General features: G+C 35.9%; 1 protein-coding gene across 1 annotated transcript; it reads right to left on the bottom strand.

The window, feature by feature from the left end:
• Window positions 1-5,858: 5,858 nt before the first annotated feature.
• LOC145163331 (uncharacterized) lies at window positions 5,859-8,346 on the bottom strand. The gene is made up of 6 exons (XM_079082171.1): window positions 8,029-8,346; window positions 7,485-7,953; window positions 6,982-7,094; window positions 6,729-6,864; window positions 6,394-6,462; window positions 5,859-6,325 (listed from the first exon to the last, which is right to left on the bottom strand). The coding sequence occupies exons 1-6, from the start codon at window positions 8,344-8,346 to the stop codon at window positions 5,859-5,861; spliced, it is 1,572 nt and encodes a 523-aa protein (XP_078938297.1).
• Window positions 8,347-19,708: the final 11,362 nt, after the last annotated feature.

The following is a 19,708-nucleotide window of genomic DNA, read 5'->3' as shown; positions in this document are numbered from 1 at the left end:
ATGTATATCCTTGAATAGTTTTGAATCAACCTTTGTTCTGGTAAAATAATGTACTCTAGTATACTTTGAATTGTAAATCAATGTATTATGAATCATAAATTACACCTACTATAATTTGTATGAACATTCTGAATTGATAATGAGTATTCATGAATGTAACCCCTTGCTCAACATGTTACAAAGGGTTATTGAAATTTATTGAACTAACTTTTATATTTGTATAAATATACAAATATATAAGTAAAATTTAAATGACACTCGGACAGACAACTGTTACTTATAATCCCACATCCAAACAAGGAAAAGGACCCAAAGTAGGTTGTCAGTCCTACACCTTTTAAATCTTATTTATATAAATATATATATACAAACGTGATTTTTGGAGGAAAATATAAGTTTATAAAACATTTAAAAGAAGTTTCATATTATGAAATCCATTTTGGTGACTTGATGTCTTTTTGAAACAATTACTTAAAACCACTTGATTTGATGATACTGAAATTCATTTCGATAAAATGTTTGAAACCATTTGTTTTGATAACTATAATCCATTTGAAATCATTTGTTATAACACAAAATCTTTGTGTTAGACTTGTATTCCCCCCCTTAAAACAGTAAAAACTATGAAAATACGGGGGTATGAACTCACCTGTGGTAAGTTACTCAAACGTAAGATTGGTGAAGGATGCTAAGTGTCAAGTGTAGTCTTGAACACAATGGATCCTAATGAGCATATATTGGCACATATATGAATATAATTAGTCTAGATACCACTAATCATGAAAGGAAAACACCCTAGAACTTAGAAAACACTTCGATTTAAGTGTTAGAAGCATCAAAAGTCGACTGAAATGGGTGTATGCTCGTACATGGACGTGTGCGGCCACCAGGTGTGCTGCCCTATGGGTGTGCGGCCCTGTATGTGCGGCCATGGAGTGCGCGGCCGCACACTCCTAGGAAAAATGGTCAAAATGTGTTTTCCATGGTTATATCTTGCATCCCCTAAGTGTCTTTGATCATGTGGTAGCTTAAAATTGGAGTTTGAGGCCCTTAATCACTAAAGAAAGGGGTGTACGGCCACATGAGTGTGTGCAGCCGCACACTCCTTGATGTTCATGTTCTGGACGTTTTCTAAGGTGTTAATCTAGTGTTCTTATCAAGTACTAAGTCTATTGAAGAAGTACTTATGATCTGGAAGTTCAAAAAAGGTTCATAATCACAAAGAACAAGTGTATGTTCTTGGTGTTCTTGATGAAAGATGAAGATCTAATCAAAATAGAAGATTTCCTGGATGAAAACATAGATCTTCAGTTGATAAAGCCATATATCAACACTTAAATGGAAGGAATACTTACATCTATGAAGGTTAGGGTGAAGAACTTGTTGAACTTTGAGAGAGAATCAACTTTCCTTGAGGTGTAAGTGTGTGAAATGAGAGAAAATGAAGGGAAATCCTTGATATACGTTTGGGTTTACTGCCACACTTGGGTGTACGGACGTACACCCATGTGTACGGTTGTACACTCCTCAAGTTGGAGTGTTTGGCCCGAATGTTATACGATGGCTTAAGTTATCTCATTCCTAAACTTATATCTTGAATGTACTTGACTTAGAACATTCAAATAGACCTTGAACAATGCCAAAAGTTAGCAAAAATGAGTCTAACTGTGATTGAATTTGAAAGACTGAACAAGGTAAAATTTCGGGTTGTCACACTTATCATGTGCTTGGAACAACCACTATCAACAAACCGAAGTCTGATGGTATGCCTCCATAGCTGCTCCAGCACATAGAGCGAGATCAGTTGGTCTTTGGAACCCAATCCATTTTGAAGCTGGGTTGACCTTTGTCATCAATGCAAGGTACTCTCTCCCATGACATATCCTGCTTATCACAAACAGAAGATGAAGAAATGTTAGAATCATTTGATGATTTGGGAGTGTGAACCTTCGGTACTCATCTGTAGTCGGGTTTAACCCATTTCTTGTTCGGTCGGTTGGGTCCCTTATCGCTTGCTTTTGAACTTGAAGTCGATCGCTGAGATGACTTTGACCTAACCGGTTTTGATTTCACTGGAGCATCTCTTGAATTGGACTTCTTGGAAGGCATTCCCTTATTGACCTTGGGAGTTGGATTCTTGCCCTTCTTGGCATTCTAGTCGCCATTGTTTGAACGTGGCCTCGAAGGGTTTCCTTTGAAAAATCTCCCTCTTTGCGCGTTCTACCATCCTTGTGTGTAGTAAGAAACATATGCGCGATTTGGACAATTTCTGGCAATGTATCTAGGTGTTCCACGGTGAAAACATGTCTTTTTCTTCACGTGGGATTTGTTTCTTCCTGCCCCTGGAGGCGTACTCTTGCCTTGTCTCTGATTGTTCCCACAAGCACACTTGCAGCAGGCACTCTGCTTGGCTTGATTTGGTGGCCTGTATATACCAACAGCATGTTGATTAGAGTAACTGAGTTAGAAGCAACAGATTCAGAGTTCAAGGAGTCATTGGTTTGACAATCAACAGAATTTGCAGAACTAGAATTATTTTTGTTCTCCTTGTCCTCATCTTCCACTACTTTACATGCACAGGAAGTAGAAACATTATAATCCTTCACCTCAACACTCTTTGTTGGACCTAATTGTTCAGTCTTAACTGAAACTGGTATAGGAGGTTTGCCATACTGAGTAGGTATCTCTTCCTCATTGGTCTCAAGGGGTGTGGTATAGTTGTCATTAAAGGGAGGTGAAACACTATGATACCCTAGACCCTTGTTTTGATTATCTTTAAAAGTTAATTATTTTTCTATCATCGATGCAACTACCTCACTTGACACATCAAATTTCTTAAAGGTAAAATCTGCATCTTTATATTTAGCTTTTAATGCATCAAGTTCGGCAGTCACGTTAGCAAGCTGTTCCTTAACATAGGTATAATTCGCACATTTATTGATGTATTTCTATTGAAGTGTTCTAAAGTCCTTGGTTTTGGCCTCTAGTTGTGCTTTTAAGGGTTTTTGACCCTTCCAAAGTGTATATCCTTCATATTTAAGGTCCTCATTTTCTCTTTTTAATATATCGATTTGATCACAGAGAAACTTAATTGTAGCTTCACAAGATTGAGAACATGAAACTTCATTGACTGGGGCGTTTGAGGAACTCATTGTTTACCAAAAATGCCCTTTGACTATAAACCTCAAAAGTCAACTTTAAAAGTCAAACTTAAAAAGTCAAACTTAAAAGTTAAACTGGAAAAGTCAAACTTAAAAGTCAAAACGAAAAGCCAAACGTGAAAATTTGAAAGTTAAACGAGAAAGTCAAAGTTTAAAGTCAAAGGTCAAACTTGAAAGTTAAAGTCAATTTTAAGGTAAAAAGTCAAAACTGATAGTTAAAAATTAAAAGTCAAAGGTAAGGGCCGAAAATGAAACTTCAAAATTTGAAAAACTAATTTTTGGGCCAAAATTGACAAAAATCCGAAATTATAACTGAAAATGCGAGGCTACTTGAACTAAATCGGGAAAATGTTAAACATGTGGCATATTAGACCGGTTGGTAAGATGGTGGGTTGAGTATGCGAGAGACCCGAGTTCGATCCTTGCTCCACCCCAGATTTTTATTGCTGACCGAGAACTAGACCACACGCGAGGACCGCAAACGAGGACAGCCGAACACGTGCGAGGACCGAACACGTGCGACCTCGCACCAAAAACCCACCGAAGCTGAAAACTTTTTACGGCTGTAAACTCTTTGGACCGCACACCGGCTGCGAACCCTCATTTTCGACTGCGAACTGCTGAACCGCAAATTTGATTTCGGCTGCAAACCCTCGCAAACCCTAGTTGCTGACCGAAAACTGACGCCACACCCTCGCTGATTACGACCAAAAAACGCGATTTTTCACCTTTTTAGTTCTAAAACTTGATCAAAAACACATTTTTATGAAAAGCACGAAGAACAAACCCCCAATATTTTGTACAAAACTATCCAAAAATGCCGAATCCTTCAAGAAAAAAAAAATCCAAAAACGCTCAAGATCTTGCCAATATGATTGATTCAATCCAAGCTCTGATTCCAACTGTAAGTCCCTAAATTTGCTTGATGTATCAATCAGATCCACTTGATGGTGCGGAATCCCAATCAAGTGGATGATGCAAGATGAAATGGAGAAGAAGAAGAAGAACTAGATGAATCTTCAATGTATTGATGATATGAATGATGATCCAACATAAGATTCACACACACACTTCTTCTCTCTACTTTCTCTCTAGAACTCCCCTCCTCATACTATGGCCAAAAACAGCTCTATCCTTCTTCCTCTCACTAGAGCTCCTAAGGACTCTATTTATAGTGAACAGTAGCAGCAAACAGTTTACAATCGTAAACATGTTTGCAACTGAAAACACTATAGGACCGAAAACGGAACATTTTCGGTCCACCCAACCGAAAACTCAACACAAGCCCTAAATAAAACAATAAATGCCTATAAAACATATATGCCTAGAAAAGCAAAGTATAAACCAAAATTTAGACCCAACATTCTTTTAGTAGGCTTTAACTGTGGCTTAAGCTTCAGTCAGATTCCGAAACTTAACTTAAGTCCGAAGATCTAAATGAAGTACTTGTTTGACCGGTGTAGCCATAAAAACAAGTAAGCTTTAGATTTTCTTTAAAGTGACTGGATATAATGGAAATCTCAAAAAAATATAAAAATTTGGATCTTTTGGGAAGAAATGACTTGGGTTGAGAACATTTCATTAAGATCACACAAAAGGAAAAAAATGAGATTTCAAACTTGTAACGATACTAACCAAAAAGGTTTTATTCGTCAATGCCTTGGTTAAATTTTCTAGAACACAAAAATGTTCATCGTCAATTCCGAAAAGGAATCGGATTTTGGGTTTCACTCGAAATCGTGTGGTGAGAACAAATTTCAAGGTCATAAACACAGATGTTGTGTAACCATAAACCTCAGCGGTAATTTTTGAGAGTCTCAAGGGTTATGTTTATGAACACGAAAATGATGGAGAATATATAGATTGGTTCCAAAGAAGTTAATGTACCTCTGCTATATTTGTATGACAAAGCAGCAAACTCTTAACTCAATGTGAGAAGAGTAAGGTAGCTCGATGACTTATGTGATTTAATAGCCTGATTGGAAAGAAACGATTAGAGTGAACGTTTCATTAAGGCTTCGAACGTAGAGTCTAAGAGGCTTGGGACAACATACAGCAACATGCTTCTAGGGATGCGTAGCTAGTATACAGTTTCAGAATCATACCTTCCCCTTCGTTCTAAATTTAGGTAATGGAGAAAATTAACCCGAGAAAATAATGTTAATTTCTTGAAAATAAAATGTTTTTGGTGTTTTTGATTTTTGAAAAGAAAATGCAAAAACAAATGAAGTATTTTGAAATTTTGAATTTTCTAAAGAAATAGAAATAAAATAACAATATTTTTGATATTTTTGATGTTCTGAAAAAAAAATGAAAAACATAAATAAAAGAAAAATATTTTTGAGATTTTTTATTTTTAAAGAAAAACAGAAGTTAAGAAAAATAACTTAGGGGTCGTTTGATAGTTGCTGATTGGGTTAGAGCTGATTGGTTTAGAAGCTGACTGGGTTAGAAAAGCTGACTGAGTTCATATCTGACTGAGTTTATGCTCGTTTGATAATTTATCTGAATGATTATGCTGAATGAAAAAAATGACCATATTACCCTTGTGCTGTCTCTTGTGCTGCATAAAATAATTATAAAAACACAAATTATCATATAAAATCCAAATTAAACATACATCAATTAAAATCCAAAAACAAAGTGTAATACAAATTCCAAATACAAATTGTCATACATAATAAAAAAGTATATCATTTAACGTGAACCATTTGAAAGTAACTGATTAGCAATCTGGTCACGCAAAGTAGTCATATAGTCAACGGCTTCTGAACCCCATTCTACGCCTTCTATGTTTTGGCCCTTACTTCCTCCACCACCCACATTAGGAGTAACCATAGTGTTTTGTTCAAAGTTCGTAAATAAGTCATCTTGAATATCGTATTTCCTTATAAAATTATGGATCGCAACACAAGCAATGACTATATCTCTTTGCACTGGAAAAGGATAAGGAGCCATTCGTTTTAAAATTGGAAATCTCGCCTTCAATACACCATAAGCACGTTCAATGATATTTCTAAGTTGTGCATGAGCATGATTGAATCTTTCTTCCTTAGTTAAAGCTCTGTTTCTTCGAAAATCTGCTAACCAATACCTAGTATCGCGGTAGGGAGCCATAAATCCACGGGTGTTGGTGTATGCAGCATCACAAAGGTAATATTTATCTGTAGATGATTGACAAATTTATCATATAAATAATATAGATAATAAAACGTATAGTAAAGATACAAACCTGGTAGAGGGAATGGAAATCCGGAAGTCGGGTTAAATGCAACTTCTTTCAAAACTTTAGAATCATGTGCTATGCCCAGGTGAATATCATATCAAAATTACAAATTCCAATTACATTTTGATAACATTCACCTTTTCCTCTTCCCCTATAACGAGTTTGTTGATCAACGGGCACAACTGCATGTATAAGTGTTCCATCTAGTGCACCTATTGCTCCGGGAAATATGTGCATTAGCCGTCTATGTCGTTTTGAGGTATTTCTTGTTGGAGTAGACGAGGTTGGTACTATAATTTCTTTTGCAAAACACATCATTGCACGTAAGACCTAATGCAAACATTGATGAATCATTTGTGTGGAGTGATGAAATCTTTCTTTAACAGCTCGAAAACGTTCATTATGTCCTATAACATGTAAAAACATAGCCATCTTCTCTTCAACGCTTATCGTCCTACTACATTGCAACCAATTTCTCTATGTAAAGTGATTGCATAATAGTACAAATGCATCTTATGAAAGACGAATCATATCGTAACATTGTATAGGACATCCGTGTATCAAATCTTGCGTATACACATACCCCTTTGCTACCTGTTCGCTAGCTCTTATTCTTTTAATTATTCTTTTCCTTTGTCGGACCAACATCAACCAATACCACGAGAATATAAGGAAATATAAAAAGTCACCTTCTTTATCCATGTGTCCTGTTAGATGTCAAATACAAATTACATTTAAATCAATAACATAACAATCAATAACATAATAATCCATAACATAACAAACCGTAACATGTAAATACTAAAAGCATAACATTCCATAACATATAAATTCATATAACATAAATGCACCTAAGAAAACAATCCATAACATAACTAAACCATAACATACTAATGTCAAACAATGAACCATAACATACTAATGTCAAACAATGAACCATAACATACTAATGTCAAACAATAAACCATAACATACTAAAGTCAAACAATAAACCATAACATACTAAAGTAAACCAACTAATCCAAATTTTCTTCCCGCATTTGTTACCCACGACTCACAAGTTGACAAGTTAAGGCGCAACCAAATTTTCCTATTGCCAACACTTTCAGCAAATAACATAAGAGCAGTGGTGTATTTCAGATCATATTCTCCCCACTCCAAGCTTGTCAACTTCGCCATACAAGCATCCATCTCCTTGTGAAGATTATTTGCTTCCGTGAATGCTTGTGCAGCCTTGATAATTTCCTTTCCAACTTCTTTCAACTTATCATCAAGCGTGGTTTCTTTAGGACCATTTCGTTTGCCCCCCTTGTTTTTTGTCCGCCCAGATGATTCCTCACTAGTAGGTTGAGGTACTGTTGAACTTGGGGTATCTGGATGAGGTGTTGGCTCTTCCATCTCTGTATCCTCAAAATCATGTGTACTGAAGGTTTCATTGGGATGAGGTAGTGTCGAAGATGGCCCCCAACTGTGAACACCGGTCGAGGTCGCCCCATCAAATAGTTGGGTACAAAGATTAGGGCAAGGGAGGGGTGCATTTCTCAGCTTATCTACATACTTGTTCAGCTGTTTGAAAATTTAATAAATATTGTTAAAGTAGTAAAAAAAATAATCTAATTTAAAAAATATGTATATATATACCTTCGCTTCCGCTTCCCATTCTTCATTATTCATGTTAAAAGAATTTGTTATGGGATTGTAAATATTTCCTGTTTTGTTTTTAAGTTTTAACCACACTACATACTTTGCTTTTAAATAGTCGTATCGGTTTTTCATTTGTCTTTTGTCGACAACAAAATTATGATCTGTTTTCAATTTCTCCGCGACCACAGCCCATGAGCTTGCTTTTAGGCCACTACGCTCCCGGCCATTACTTGTTAATTCTTGTATACACGCTTCCAAAAAAGTTTTGTCCACCAATTCTGACTTCCAACTAACCCTAGTTCTTTTATCCGTCATGTCTATTGTAAAAAAGGAAAAAAAAGTAGCTAAATCATTCACATAACACACATTTACAAATAAATCATCCACATAACACATGTTTACAAATAAATCAAGCAAAAATGTGATTTCATCATATTTTCAACAACATAAAACAATCTTTTATAAACAAAAACACATAAATGTGATTTCCTCATACAAAATAAATTTTGATCTCATAAGCATATAACAATCTTTTATAAACAAAAACACATTATGAATTGATTTTATAAGCATACAACAATCTTTAACAATATTTTATAAACAAAAACACATAAATGTGATTTCATCATATTTTCAACAACATAAAACACTCTTTTATAAACAAAAACACATAAATGTGATTTCATCATACAAAATAAATTTTGATCTCATAAGCATATAACAATCTTTAATTTCTGATTTCACACAAGAATGTACAAACATATTCAAACATTAGTTCATCTCAAAAACATTATGAAGGGTTTTGTGAGTTCATGTCAATTGATTTTTATGCTAACCCTTCAATCTAATTGAATCCACGAATAATGAAATAAGTAATTTCAAACTTTGATTTCAGCATGAAATCAGTAATTTGACAACAAACATCAATGGTTTTGTGATTTCAGGAAGAAAAAGCAAAACAGAAAAAAAAACACAGAAACATACCTGCAGTTTCCTCACTGGCGCTGTGTGCTTGCCGCCGGCGCTGTGTGGTCTTCGCCGGAGAAGATGGCGCAGGGGGTGTAGTCGATGTGCGATGGAGGCGATGAGCTGTTGGGGATCGCTTTTTGTGTACAATTTTGGCGAAGGAGGCTGAGGCGAGAAAGGGCAAAAAAATCGATGGAGGCGTCTTCTGATGTAGTCAGGAGGTATTTTTTGACGGACCGAGTAAGTAGAATGGGTTGGAATGGGCTGACCGAATCAGCTAATATATGTCATTAACAAACATCTGACTGCTGACCGGGTCAGCAGTCAGCACTGACCGGACCCGGTAAGTTCAAATCAAACAGACCCTTAGACAGAAGAATTTAGAAACTTAAATGAACAGTAACTTCCGAACCATTTCGAAGATCAGAATCAGTCGGAAGAGATTTAATTTACAAAGGATATACGACGTTCCGAAACGAGGATGAACAGTAGCTTCTGAAGCATTCCGAAGCTCGGAACCAATCGGAATGTGAACAGCGAGTTCTGAAACATTCCGAAACTCGGAACCATTCAGAATGTGAGCAGTGAATTCCGAAATATTCCGAAGCTCGGAACCATTAGGAGCATGAAAATTGACTCCGGTTATTATGAAGTTGGTTTTGGAACTGAGTCAACTTCTATCATTCCTAACCCTTGTAAAATCCGATTGAAGGATGCTTCAGGTAGGGCCTTTGTGAAGATATAAACCAACAGATCTGAGGATCTAACAAAATGAACTTCGACATTCCCATCCTCGACATGATCCTTTACGAAGTGATATCTCAGTGCTATATGCTTTGTCTTGGAGTGTTGCACTGGATTGTGGCAAATTCTTATATCACTTTCGGAATCACAATACATACGTATTCTCTTCATGTTAATTCCATAATCTCTAAGCTGGCTCTAAATCCACACTACTTGGGATGTACAAGATACTGTTGCATTGTATTCAGTTTCAGCAGTCGATAAGGATACACAAGTCTGCTTCTTAGATTGCAACTAACAAGCTTGCCATCCAGAAACTGACATCCCTTAGAAGTGCTTTTCCGATCAAGGCCACATCCACTTAGGTCAGCATCGGAGTATGCTTGCACAAAGAATCCCGAATTCAATGGATACCATAGACCAAGAGAAGTAGTCCGCTTCAAATACCGAAAGATATTCTTAATTGCCAACATATGAGGTTCTTTAGGATTGGCTTGAAATCGAGCACAGTAACACACAACAAACATAATCTCAGGACGAATGGAAGTTAAATACAATAGAGACCGAATCATTTGTCGATATAAGGTGATATCAGCTGCTGGTTTATCAAGAGAAGGAGTGAGTTTCGTTTCGAACGCCGTTGGAACTTTGACTTTAGAGTCACCCACCATTCTGAATTTCGCCAATAAAGTCTCAGTGAAGGCTTCTTGATTGATGAATATACCTTCTGAACTCTGTCTTATATTTAAGCCAAGGAAAAAGTTAATTTTACCCATAGACCTCATTTCAAATTTAGTTTCCATTAGTTTTCGGAATTCAACTGTTAAGCTGGGATTAGTAGATCCAAAAATAATGTCATCAACGTAAATCTGAACAGTCATTAGATGGTTACCTTCCTTCTTTCGGAAGAAGGTAGGATCAACAATACCTTGTTTAAATTTAGATTGCTTAAGGAAACGAGTCAGAGTTTCATACCATGCCCTCGGAGCTTGTTTAAGACCATATACCGCTTTATCTAGAACATAGGAATGGTTCAAAAATCTTTCGTTTACAAAGCCTGGAGGTTGTTCAACATAGACAGTTTCTTCAAGCTCTCCATTCAGAAATGCACACTTCACATCCATTTGATAGACATCAAAATTTTTGTGAGCAACATAGGCAAGAAAAATACGAACTGATTCCAGTCTAGCCACCGGTGCGAACGTCTCTTTGTAGTCGATTCCTTCTTCTTGATAGTAACCTTTAACTACCAACATTGCCTTGTTGCGAATTACGTTTCCTTCTTTATCCAACTTATTCCGGAACACCCATTTCATTCCAACTACAGATGCATCATTCAAAGTGGGAACCAATCTCCGTACTTTATATCTCTCTAATTCATTGAGTTCATCCAGCATTTCTTGAACCCAATCTGCATGATCAAGAGCAATTTTAACAGTTTTAGGCTCAATTTTAGAAATGAAAGAATTAAACATGCAAAATTCCAATTTAGAAAACAATGCAGTTTGTTTCACTTTTTGTTGAGCACGTGTAAGAAATCCTGAAGATGAGTCTCCGATCACTTGAGATTGTGGATGATGTTAGGTCCATTTAATCATTGGAGGATAGTTCTGATCGTAGGTAGGATCAATTTCAGCATAAAATTCTTCAAATTTTGATTGTACATCCGCTTCATTGTTTTCATTCTCCCCCTGGAAGTTTGCATGTGACCCGTCGTTCAGAATTGATCTCTCCCCTGGAGTGGATCATAAGTATTGATGTTTGGAGCAGAACTCTCCTCCTGGACGGAAGCATTAGAAGGTTCTGGCTGAGGTTCATTCGGAATTGGTTGCTTAGGAGGATTCTCGTTGTCTTCAACAGCCTTATTAATAATCTTTCTCAATTCATCTTCTTGATTATCCTTGGCCTTCGATTCTAAGGAAATATCCTTTTCAGGTTCATTAAACAAATTTAGAAAATCCTTATATAAACTCATAAGAGGAATCGTCGTAGATTTTGTTGACGAAAAGATTTCCACAGATTGACAATCTTCTTTTTGATATTTCTTCATGTAGTTGTCGTCAAAGGTTACATAGTAACTTTCTTCAATTTTCTTTGATCTTTTGTTTTGAACCTAATAGGCCTTTGAAGTTAGTGAATATCCCAGAAAGATTCCTTCATCGGCTTTTTCATCAAATTTGTTCCGATTTCCTTTGGAATTGAATAGAAATCACCTAGATCCAAACACTTGAAAAAATTTAACGCTAGGTTTCTGATTGTTAAGAATTTCATATGGAGTAATCAGAAATCTTTTGTTGATGTAAGAACAGTTCTGAGTAAAACAAGCGGTTACAACAACATCAGCCCAGAAGTATAAATGAAGATTTGTAAATGAAATCATTGTTCTTGCAGCTTCACAGAGAGACCGATTTTGTCTTTCAACTACACCGTTCTTCTGTGGAGTGTAAGAAGAAGAGAAGTTGTGAGCAATCCCTTTTCCAGTTGAGAATTCTTCAAATGCATGATTTTTGAATTCCGAACCATTATCACTACGAATTTTCTGAATAGGCTTTCGTAATTGAAGCTCAATTTGCTTGATGAAATCTATCAGATTCTGAGTTGCATCAAATTTCTATCTAAGAAAGAACACCCATGTAAATCTATAAAAATCATCAACAATAACCAAAATATATTTTTTACCACCAATACTTTCGATTGCTGATGGACCACAAAGATCAATATGCAATAGTTCTAGTGGCTCAATGATTTTGGTATTTATGATAGATGAGTGACTCTTCCTGCTTTGTTTTCCGAGCTCACAGGCAACACACAAGTGTTCCTTTTCGAATTTCAGAAGAGGCAGACCGCGGACAAGATCACCAATAACAAGCTTGTTAATATCCTTGAAGTTTAGATGGGAAAACCTTCTGTTCCATAGCCAACTATCATCCGAATATCCTTTCGTAAGCCAGCAAATATATGGTTTCCCTTTTATTGGATTCAAATTCATAGGATACATCTCTCCCTTCTTTTTTGACTTCAGAGGAATAGCTTTAGATTTCTTCTTTATGATTTCTGAACATTCTTCATCAAAAGATACCTTTATACCTGTACCTACAACCATTTGCGAAACACTTATCAGATTGTGTTGCAATCCTTCAACATATGCTACCTTCCGAATTGAGAATTCTCCATTTGTTATCATTCCATAGCCTTTTATTTCTCAAGTCGCATTGTTTCCAAACTTCACTCTTCAGCCATCCTTTAAGGTCCGAAACTCTCTTAGCTCTTCTTTCCTTCCATTCATGTGACGAGAACAGCCGCTATCGATGTACCATTCAGAATGATATTGTTCGTCACGCATAACCTGAAAAAATTTAGAGAGTTTTAGGAACCCAAACCAATTTGGGTCCTTGTGAGGATTTCTTTTGAACAGGAAATTTTTTTGTTTTGTTAACCCAAAAGGATTTTCTTTTCAACGCACAGCTCATCCCTTTTTGTATTTTAAAAACTTCAACTATGTTGTCACAAAGATTAATTTCAACAATATTAGATTTCGTTGAATATATTCCTTGATTTTTGATGCCATTCTTTTTGAAAAGTCTTTTTCCTCCCTTTTCAAATTTGCTTCGTATGCTTTGAGAGTAATCTCTGGTTCTGAAGCAATTTTGTTTTCAACCTTAAAAACTTTTGTTTTGGTGAGAGGTTTTGAAAACTGTGGTTTTGAAATCGATTGTTTTGGAGAACACTTTGATTTTGATTTCAGAATTTGGGACGAATCTTTGTTTTGATTAGAAGATTGTGCTAAGTTGACAGAACTTTGATTGGAATTCATATTCTTCCAAAACACTTACTTTCTTTTAAAACTTTTTCTATATCTAGCATTCAACTGCCTTTTCTTTGCAATTAATTCTTCAGCTGATTTATGAATGTTAGCTTTCGGTTTTTCTTTTCTGACTGGCATTTCATTCTGTTCCGAAGAGGTTTCACTTGAAACATCTTTTGTGCCACTTGTTACCTTATTGTAACAAAGGTCCACACGATTCAATGGTTCTGAAACATATTTCCATTTTGTTTTCCAAGAGGTCATCTCTGAAAGACCTTTTGTTTCATCTGCATTATCTATCGGCGTTGACCAGAAGAATACATCACATCCATTCACATTATCATCAGCAATCAGGGACGTTAGTTTAGATGTGTCATTTTTATTCAGTCATTTCTTTACTAAAACTTGATTTGGAATAGTTTGGACTTTCGGAAAAACAATTGCTTCTTCTTTCAAAACTTTAGAACCTTTGTTTTCAACAATTCGAACGAATTCAATTGACTTTACTGAAATTAGATTTTCCTTAGGTTCATCAATATTTTGCACAAAAGTAGAACAATCAATTTCATCCTCTACAGAACTCATTTCACTTTCATCAAATTCAGAAATATTTTTGGAATCAAAAGTATTTTATGAATTTAATTTCTTGCATAATAAGTCATATTTCTGCATAGTACTTTATTTGATTTCTTCTTTATCTTTTTCATTTAACATTTCTTTTAACATGTTTTTATGGTCTTTGGACCGAATATATTCCTCGATTTTCTAAAGTCCAACCCTGTAAGAATTAGAAACGTCATCTGAAGAAACAATCGATTCACATTTATAGAATTCAACATCGATTTCATCTTCTTTCAATTCAAGTAAGGGTAAAATCATTTTATGCAAACCTTTCCCTATGTCACAATCCAAATGCAACTGAGTAATATTAAAATATAAACGTTTATCAATCAAACAAAAAATATTCCTTTGTTTCAAAAGTGCAATACTATCTCTTTTAAGGTAAATAATATCATCTCGTGATCTACTGAGCTCTACTTCCAATGCCTCTATTCTTAATCTTCTCTCTTTACTCTTAAATGTTACTCTGTTAAGTTGATCATTCTGATTAGAATTACTAAGACAAGTTCTTTTTAAACTATCACTAAAATTAGAAATAGTATATCGTAAATTGTCTAATTCAGAATCATAACGGGATGTAGGAATGTTAAGAGATTTGAGAATAGAATGTACCTTGTCAACCACCTTCTCGTACTCTTTCACTTTCTCTGAGACTGTCTTCACAGTAAAACAGCTTTTCGAAGCCTTTCCACCAACAGTTGCATATCCTATTTGTACCGAAACACCATTATGAATCATCAGGCACTCGCCTTCATAGCCCTGCTTCTATGAGTTCACAAAAAAACACCCTCCATGGGTAGGTTTCCTTACCTCATCATCCTCAGAGTCTGTAGACCACACTTCGACTCTACCGTCATCACTTTCCTCTTGCACTATTAACACTGGTTTCGCATTTGATACATTTTTCTTTCTGAGTTCCTCTATATTTTGAAGGTAATACGATTCGTCTTTATCCTTTTCCTTCTTTTCATTCTGCTTACTCAACATGCATTCCTTTGCAAAGTGTTTTCTTCCCATGACAGTAATTACAGTCATAACCAGAGTCACCCAATAACTTCTTTTCCTTTTTCTTTTCGTCATTCTGAGAGTTCTTGTAACTCTCATCCCGTGGCTTATCTGAATTGGAATTGCCCTGTTTGAACTTATTTCTGCAACGAGAGAAATTCTTCTTAAATAACTTCTTAGGATTGGACACCATTAGTGTTGGATTATGTGTCTAAGCCCATAACTATAATTGGTATGCACTTGACTCGAGAGTAGCATGGTCCATTTCAGGTTGCATATCACCAGGACAATTTGATAGGATGGATATTTGATTAAGAGGTTATTTATGATTTACTAATATATTATAAGTATAATATATTAATTGAGAAATCATATTATTTAATTATTATTGATCAAGAATTAATTTGGAATTAATTTAGTGATCAAAAGAGACTAATTAAATTAACGAGGACTAATTATGTAAATCAGTGATAGCGGTATACATGGTATGCAAGACCACATCTTACGGGATAGCGGTATACATGGTATGGATTCTGATTATGACTATGCCTTGGCATCCCTTCACAACAAGCTTCCAGATTTTGACCTTAACAATTTTACTACTAAAGACACCGCCCCCCCCCCCTAAATCCCAGAATACACTGGCGAGTGCCCTTTTTCGTAAAATTGTCCAAGATATGGAAGTGCATCTCGACATGACGGCTCGACAGAAAGCGGTTTTCCAGTGCTTACATGCATCACATGCTCAAGATTTTCTTCTGGCTATCCCTATAGATGGGCTTGGCCAACACATGTCTCCCGTGGAGTATCGTACTATTCTCAAATATCGACTCATGATTCCCATATTCCCAGTTGACGAGATATGTCCTGTGTGTCGTAAGGCATGTTTGGACTCTTTTGGAGAGCATGAAGTTCACTGTAAAGAACTCCCGGGGTTCAAATACAGGCACAATATTGTTAGGGATGTTTTGTTTGACATATTTAAGCGTGCCGGGGTTTCCGCTAAGAAAGAAGCACCTGTTAATTTCTTGACTGACCCGACAGAAGGAAGGTCAACCCTCAGACCGGCTGACATTTTGATTTTTGGAAGGGGAGGAGGGAAACACGCATGTGTGGATCTTACAGGGGTATCCCCTCTCGTGGGCCTGAGGGCTGGGGGTTTCACGGCGGGATATGCTGCTTTAAAAGCAGCTACAGGCAAAGTCACCAAACATGAGAAATCGTGCATGGAAAATCAACACGTGTTCATACCATTTGCATTTGATACGTTTGGTTTCCTCGCACCGGATGCGGTAGAGCTTCTTAAAAGAGTACAACGAATCATGCATAGTAATGTTATATCCCCTAGATCTTCTGATGTAGTCTTTAAAAGGATTAGCTTTACCATTCAAAAAGGCTGAGCGGCACATCTTGTTGCCCGTTTGCCATCTCACTCCTTGTACGATGACAATTAAAATATTGGTGGGATGAAAAAACACCCGAAGAACGTACTTTCATAAAAAAAAATTAAAATAATTTTTTGTATATATATATATATATATATATATATATATATATATATATATATATATATATATATAGTTTGGGTTATTGATCCATGATGGGCTATATTTATGTAAGTATCCATGAAGAGTTAGCCCATATGAGATATGGATCATAACCTAAGTGTATGGATTAGGGTTTACCCATGACCCTTGGAATCCTACACTATATATATGTTATCCCATAGCCTAAAATCGGACACTAGTGTTCTTGGAGTTCATATAGCCGATTTAGTGCCTAGTAACCTCTCTCTCAAGTTCTCCATTTGTTCATCGTGTGTCGTGAACCGTTTGAGGCATCACACTTGGGGTGATAAGTTCTTAAAGGCAAAAATTCAATAAGCTACAACAAGAGGCAATCTTCTAACTTACTTTTATGATTCATATGCGAAATTGTATGCTAGTTGTAGGCTTCATGCTTTGGAAATTTTTATTGCATGTATAACTAGAGAAAACTTAGATCCAAAGCATTTAGGGTTGTATGTGCACCATAGGATGTTGTAGTACACAAAACTTAACAGTGGTATCAGAGACATGGGTTGTTTTCTGTTATATTTGATGCATGGCTAATTGTTCAACGCTGGAAAAAATGAAATTCTGCACTCTGCTAGGGTGAACTCGGCGAGTCCACTCATGAACTCGACGAGTTCACCATGAACTCGATGAGTCCATTATCCGACTCGATGAGTTCAGCAGTCTGTTGGCAGATTTTTGGTTTTTTTTTTTTGGCCATAATTAGATTTGGATTATTACCTTAAACTGTTTTGTATCATAAAGTTTTTTCTGATATGGTAATAATTATTCCATCCAATTAAAAGATAAATTGTCAAATCTTGAAATTTTATGATAAGCTAATTGTTTGTAAAATTTGATTTGAAGTTATCTTACCATAAGAGTTGCATTAAGTCAAATTTGTAAAAGATAAAATTATGATTATTTTATTGGTTTTAAAATTTGATCTAAATGTTTTTAGGAGTTACAAAACTTGCCATCAAGTTTTGGAACTCAAAAGTTTTATGGAGTTACAAATCTTGTCATCAAGTTTGGAACTCAAAAGGTGTTCAAGAGTTACAAAATTGCCCTCAAGTTTTGGTATTTGAAAAGTCTCAAATTATAAAACATTGATTTCTAAGACTCTTGTAATTAAAATGTGCAACTCTTGGGTTCATAACTTCAAATTAATTAAGTAGTTTTAATTTTGTATTTTACGTTTAGAACCTTAATGTCTTTTGAATAGTTCAAGTTACCTCTTATGGATTGTATTAAATTAATTAAAGTGTTTAATTAAAGGAGAAGATTAATAAATCCATAACAACATGGTTTAAGTTTAATTAAATTAAGAGTATATTTATTAATAGAATTAAACCACCAAGTATTTTAAAAGTTTAAAATTCACCCTTATACTATATAAAATTAAAAGTTTAATATATTATATATGTATAAGTAAAAGGTCAGTCTTACCGTTAGTAGGCCTCATTCACGAAGCCGGTCTATAAGGGGGGTATAAGGTTACTGCCTATAAAATGGTGGTTTAATGGGTGTCCACTCTCATCCACCGCTTCCTTGACTGGTGGAGGGTCGTTAGCCGAACGGGTAGGATAGGACACTAAACCCTCATTAATAGTATAATGATTTATAAAGTAACTAAACCCTTATAAATTCCCAATCTTGGTTACTTTAGGAAAAATGTGAACTTGATGCTAACCCATGAAATTGCACTTTGCACCTTGCAAGTCGTTAGTGGAGCGTGTGTGGTTAACCGACACACTAACTTGGACTAACAAGGGTGGCAAAGGGTAGCTCGATGTTTGTAATAGATCAATGGAGCATGTGTGGTTAACCGACACATTGATTAGGTGATAAATGACATCGAGAGCACCAAGCTAATTTGCATGGTTATTCACACCTTGTTTGTGATCCTCGGTATGCCAGTCACAAACTTGAAGGGCATAATCGAGATTAAACATGACATTGAAAAGTTCAATGAATCTCAAAACATCTAGGAATTTCAATTCATGTAAAACCTTAAATTCATTTTTGTTTTTCATGGTGGAAATTAGTAAATCGTCATTTGCCTACCTTCAAATATTTTGCAATTGGATTACGACATCCCTCTTCCGAATTGTAAAATATTTTGTTGGGGCCTAGCCTTAATATTTCATTTTGGGTGTTATATTAAGGACTTAAATCAACTTACTTGAAATTCTCCCTTGTAGATGTCTTGTTCTTACAACTATGGTCTTCCCGAATCTTTTAGAAAAAACATTCCTCATGAAGATGATGGAAATCATGCTTCACTTCCTCCACCTCCTCCAATAATTCCCCCTGACCCACAATTTCGTCGACTTGAAAAGTTCAAGGTCACTCAAGCCCTATTGGCTAGCAAACACCAAGATGGAAGGTCTGTATGTGCACTTGTCTTGGAGATGAAGTCACATATTGACAGGCTGGGAATGTTAGGAGTAGTTGTGTCGAGGAAGTTGGCTGTTGACTTGGTTCTTTAGTCACTTCCCGAGTCGTATAGTCCGTTTGTTAAAGACTAAAATATGACAGACAACGACATGACCCTTATTGATCTTACCTATTTTTGCTAATTACTGCTGAATCAGAAATGATTTGGCGCACTGGTCAAGAAAATTTGATTGGAAGATCTACCTCCCAAACTTCCATGGACATGAACAATGGAAACATTGGAAGTCCATAAAAGTCTTCTCTTCCCAATGGAAAGAGATCGACCATGGTCAAGCCATTTGACCTAATGGTAAAGAGAAAGACTAAGTCTGAGATTGTCCCATGTGCCATTCCAAAAGAATCTGTTTGCTTCTACTGCCAAGAGAAGGGGCATTGGTTGCGAAGCTGCCGAATCTACCCGAAGGATCATAAGGATGGTAATGTCAGAGTGTATGACTCTGCTTCAGGTAAGTCCACTATCTAACTCTATTAAGTTCCTATTTGGAGATTCTTAATACATGATGTAATGCAATTACATTTTGAT

This window comes from Lactuca virosa, chromosome 3, assembly GCF_052849685.1.
Source record: "Lactuca virosa cultivar CGN04683 chromosome 3, Lactuca_virosa_CGN04683_v6, whole genome shotgun sequence".
NCBI lineage: Eukaryota > Viridiplantae > Streptophyta > Magnoliopsida > Asterales > Asteraceae > Lactuca > Lactuca virosa.
The sequence above is the reverse complement of the archived record's forward strand: the minus strand, read 5'-3'. Positions and strand labels throughout refer to the sequence as shown.

Excerpts from the sequence above, each read along its gene's own strand:
- LOC145163331 (XM_079082171.1), bottom strand. The coding sequence starts at position 8,346 with ATGACGGATAAAAGAACTAGGGTTAGTTGGAAGTCAGAATTGGTGGAC. Across the intron at positions 7,095-7,484 it reads GTTATTTGCTGAAAGTGTTG|GACACATGGATAAAGAAGGT; the intron begins GCAATAGGAAAA and ends GACATCTAACAG. Across the intron at positions 6,865-6,981 it reads GAATAAGAGCTAGCGAACAG|AGAAATTGGTTGCAATGTAG; the intron begins GTAGCAAAGGGG and ends CACTTTACATAG.